At 31.2% G+C, this 4,495-nt stretch overlaps 1 protein-coding gene across 1 annotated transcript; it reads left to right on the top strand.

Annotated features, from left to right (window-relative positions):
* The first annotated feature begins 1,180 nt into the window (after window positions 1-1,180).
* On the top strand, window positions 1,181-1,943 carry LOC111615032 (peptide transporter family 2-like). The gene is made up of 3 exons (XM_023356407.1): window positions 1,181-1,316; window positions 1,395-1,502; window positions 1,689-1,943. Exons 1-3 carry the CDS (start codon window positions 1,233-1,235, stop codon window positions 1,824-1,826), a joined length of 330 nt encoding a protein of 109 aa, XP_023212175.1. The 5' UTR covers window positions 1,181-1,232; the 3' UTR covers window positions 1,827-1,943.
* Window positions 1,944-4,495: the final 2,552 nt, after the last annotated feature.

Consider the following 4,495-nt stretch of genomic DNA (forward strand, 5'->3'; position numbering starts at 1 on the left):
ATCAGCGGCGGCCTTATCCATTGCGAGGCTCTGGGCGGCAGATCTTTGCGAGGCCCTTGTCCTTTGTGCAAAGTATGTGAATTGAAATAGTAGGCACTTATTAATATTAATATATACTGTATTATAAATTAAATTTATTTTATTGTTATAACTAATAGCCAAGGATAAAATAAAAAGTTTTAAATATCAACTTTTTTCTACTTGGTTGTTGCGCGAGGCCCCTCCAAGAGCGAGGCCCCGGGCCATTGCCCTGCTCGCCACCCCCTAAGGCCGCCACTGTTAATGCAATTGTAATAAATTGTACTACAATAAACACGAATATTAATTATACTTTCTTAAACTATAATTCGATTGACGTCACTTTGACTATTTGTTCCGATGACAATGTCGCAGCCACGAAGGTAATTATTCATATTGCCCTCGATAGGTGCTATTTGTGATGAAGTTCAGAGCGCGATTGATGAGCGGAATCCCAACGGAATCTAAATCTGTCTTGGAGAGACCACACTTAAAAAATTTGATTTCGAGTTTGCAGTGCGCTTGATTGACATCTTAACCACTTTGTTATCAGATCATTTTCTGTATATTGCAATGGACTAAAAATGTGTATTGATTTGTGTGGGACAGATGGCAAAGATTTAAATCTCTCCATTAGGACTTCGGTAGGAATTGAGTACACAACATAAAATTTATTTTTATTATTTTTGAAATCTGATCAAAATTTCAAGGCGATTTTTAAGAGCAACATTTTGCCAACCGTGTATACGTAGTCTAACGAGTTCAATGATCATGTAAAACTATGACTGTTGAAAACGTCACTTATTCGCCATTTAGTGGTCGAGTAGATAAAATCATTGAATATTGGTAGTTCGTCATGGATTCTCGTCTCAACAGCGGGTTGCCTAATCCTTCGCATGATTAACACTTAAAAACTGACCAGTTTCTCGGGAAGTATTTTCATTGGCAGATGGCCCATATGTTCCGTTGCTCATCGTATTGATTTCATATATTCGTGCTAATGTTATTTTTATATTGTTTTAATTTAAAAAGTACTTTCTCAACATGGACATTGACAGTATAGTCATAAACTAATAACTCTAATTAATCAAATTCGAGACTTAGTAATACAAATATTACATATATTAACAATTTCGACAAGAAAATATATGTATTTTTTATTTACTTAGGATTGGAAGCAAGACAATACATTAGAATGCAAACCTCTGTCCATCATGCTTCAAATTCCTCAATACGTATTGCTGTCAATTGGAGAGATAATACATGCCATTAGTATTATAGAATTTGCATATAACGAAGTAATTCTTTTAAATGTTTTTAATTTAAAATTTCGATCAATATACAATTAACCCAATCCAACATTTCTGTTGCTAAAGGCTCCCGAAAATATGAAATCCATTGTTCAAGCTTTTCTTTTCCTGAATGCGGCGTTTGCAAATTTCATAATTCTCATTATTCAGCAATTAAAATTTTTAACTGAAGAGGTAAGTCTTTATTTATTTCTATTATTATTATTATAAACGTATAAATATTATGAAGAAGGAACATTTAAAAAATATCATAAGAGTAAATGTAGATCCTTTTAATGACGATTTAAGTTATATTTTCGTGAATGTGCGATATTTTTACTTTGTAATACTGTTGTAATAAACTAATATTTATTTTTCTAGTCTTACAAATTATTTTTTTATTTCGGCCTGGGGATTTTGGATATTACTGTTCTAATAGTTTTGTCATACAACTATAAATACAGAAATGACGTTACAGGATTTGAATCTCTGTCAACAAAGAAAAGACGAATGCCATAGAAACGAACAATGTCTTTTAAATAACAAGCTATTCTCTATTGTAATATTTGTGTAAAGATATAAATTTTATATATTATAAGTATAGCACATACAGGAAGAAAAAATTATTTATAGAATTTTACTGATGTATTTATTTTCATTTATATATGAGTATATATGTTACCGCGAAAGCTCGAAAGTCGTTAATGTGTACATTACCTAGCTAATATGCAGATTAACTAAGGTGATCCGTTAAAGTTGTGAAAATCGTTCCATTTCTCAAATTACCTAGATAATGTGCAGAGTATCCAGGTAATCCGCACATTACCTACTTGACACTCGGTAAAGTGAAAATAAGATCTTTGCCACAAATAAATGTACAGTACCACAAATAGGTGTTCTTGTCGCAAAAACCAATTGCTATGAAATTCAAAGTGTCACCAATCTTTAGACTGCACTAATAAGTAAGCACAATTGGTTAATGTTACCGATGGTGAGTAAAATGGCGGCTCGTCTCTGATTCCAGCAAAGAGAAGAAAGGAAACATAAGGACGCACGTTCTAACCTAACCTAATCTATTCTAATAATTTGGTTGGTAATAATTATGGTTATTTATTAGAATAGGTTAGGTTAGGTGAGAACGTGCGTCCCCACTGTTTCCTTTCTTCTCTTTTCTAGAATCAGAGACGAGCCGCCATTTTACTCACCATAGGTAACATTAACTGCAGAATTATATCATGCCATCACCAGAAAAAGGATGATAACTTTATTATTTTTCGTCTCTGGTCCAAAAGTAGGGTATTGTTGAAGTCGTCTCGGTCCCTTCAGTTCAGATAGATATGCAAAGTCCCGAAATTCTATACGTAGTTATCTATATCGGTGTTTTTCAAACTGTGGGTCGCGACGCTTAGGGGGTCGCAAAGCCTAACATGGGGGTCGCGGGTAAAAGAAAACGACAAGTGTTTGTAGGTCCTACACTACAATAAATAAAACTAAAATTTAAGTGAGAAGGCTTTGCGTTTTTATTTTAAAGTACAATTGGTTTTTCGATCAATATTTAGGTCTTAACAGAAAGAAAATTAAATTCGTAGTTTTTGAAATCACTGATATAGTTTTAATATGGCCCTGGTGGTCGCCAGAAATTTTTAACTTGTGAAGGGGTCGCGTATTCAAGAAGGTTGGAAAACACTGATCTATATAATAATTTCCCTAATTGTATTAATATTTTAAACCGTTTGATTTTTTTTTTTTAATTAGTTGATGATTGATTCTATCAACTAATTTGTTGATTGACTGTATTAAGTTGATTCTTTAGATATCGAAAATTAAATAAAGAACATTATGTTAATTTAAACGTACAGAAACGTTGTTGTTGTTCCAGCGAAAATCTTATTTTCACTTTACCAAGTGCCTAGTAGGTAATTTGAGAAATAGAACAATTTTAGCAACTTTAACGGATCACCCTAGTTAATCTGCAGATTAGCTAGGTAATGTAAGACTTTCGAGCTTTAACGACTTACGAAATTAACGACTTTCGAGCTTTAACGGTAACATATATACTCACTTTACATCTGAAATAAATTACTTCATATTTAAGTTGAAATTTCTATTTATTTTTTCTTCAATCGAATTTTGATTTGTCGTCATCTTGTCATCATTTGTTTTAGGTATTTCACAAAAGTAATCCTAATGTACACGAATCTTAACACAAACAATTATCTTTCACAGTATTATTAAACAGTTCTAACAATACGACGAATTTTTCAAATAAAAGTATTGTTTTGAATGCGCGACAGCATTGAATCAATCATGTTAAAATACATATTATTTCTGTTAAAAATAACGACTGAATTATCGCGTATAAAATTACTGCACACGAACATTGTGTATTTAATCACGATCAAATTTTCAGTGAAATGTTTCAGAACAATAATCACAGAATAAATAAAGAAGCCGTATGGATTTAACAATGTTGTATATCGTGTTAGTGTCATTGTAAATTATTGTTTAATAAATGCTATTGTAATGTATAATAAGTAATATTTTTCATGAAATTTTACATATTGTAATTTGTTTCCTTATTCTTTCTTACATATAACAGAGAAATAATACTAACTTGTAAGTAAAATTAATATTTATTCCAAATTATTAATAGATATTAGTAAAGAATTAATGCTTTTTTGAATACTTTGTCCATTGAGCAGAAGAAAGGGGTCAATAAAACTAATATTACATTAGTAAAGAATTAGACCATATGCACAAAACTGTAGAAAAATAATGCACTGTTAGAAAAATATTGAAATGTTTATTAATAAAATATCATAACAGGTGGCGCCACACATGCAGTTGTAAAATTTGTTGGGGGGAAGTTAAGCAATTCGATGCTGGATTTTTAAATAATGAGTTTCATGAAATAAAAATTGTATTTTAAATAAATTTAGCCATTTAAAGGGGCGGTCGACTTCAATCTGGAGACGATAAACTGTATATTTAATACTGTAAAAAAAACTTACGCGATGTCGACACTATCGCCTTTTAGAACAAATTACGACTACATTAAATTGAATATAATTTTTAAAGTATTAGACTAGTTTTTAGTGCAAGCTTCTAATTAGCAGGTAACAGTCTAGGAAAAACATCGCACAATATTCAGACCAATACAGTATATATATATATATATGTATATATAT

This window comes from Centruroides sculpturatus, unplaced genomic scaffold, assembly GCF_000671375.1.
Source record: "Centruroides sculpturatus isolate CEXI.00-Female unplaced genomic scaffold, Cexi_2.0 scaffold1976, whole genome shotgun sequence".
Lineage (NCBI taxonomy): Eukaryota > Metazoa > Arthropoda > Arachnida > Scorpiones > Buthidae > Centruroides > Centruroides sculpturatus.

What these genes read in the sequence shown, in the direction of transcription:
- LOC111615032 (XM_023356407.1), top strand. Translation starts at nt 1,233, where the DNA reads ATGCTTCAAATTCCTCAATACGTATTGCTGTCAATTGGAGAGATAATA. An exon ending in TAGAATTTGCATATAACGAA is followed by an intron (nt 1,317 to 1,394) that starts GTAATTCTTTTA and finishes CTGTTGCTAAAG; the next exon opens with GCTCCCGAAAATATGAAATC. An exon ending in TAAAATTTTTAACTGAAGAG is followed by an intron (nt 1,503 to 1,688) that starts GTAAGTCTTTAT and finishes TTATTTTTCTAG; the next exon opens with TCTTACAAATTATTTTTTTA.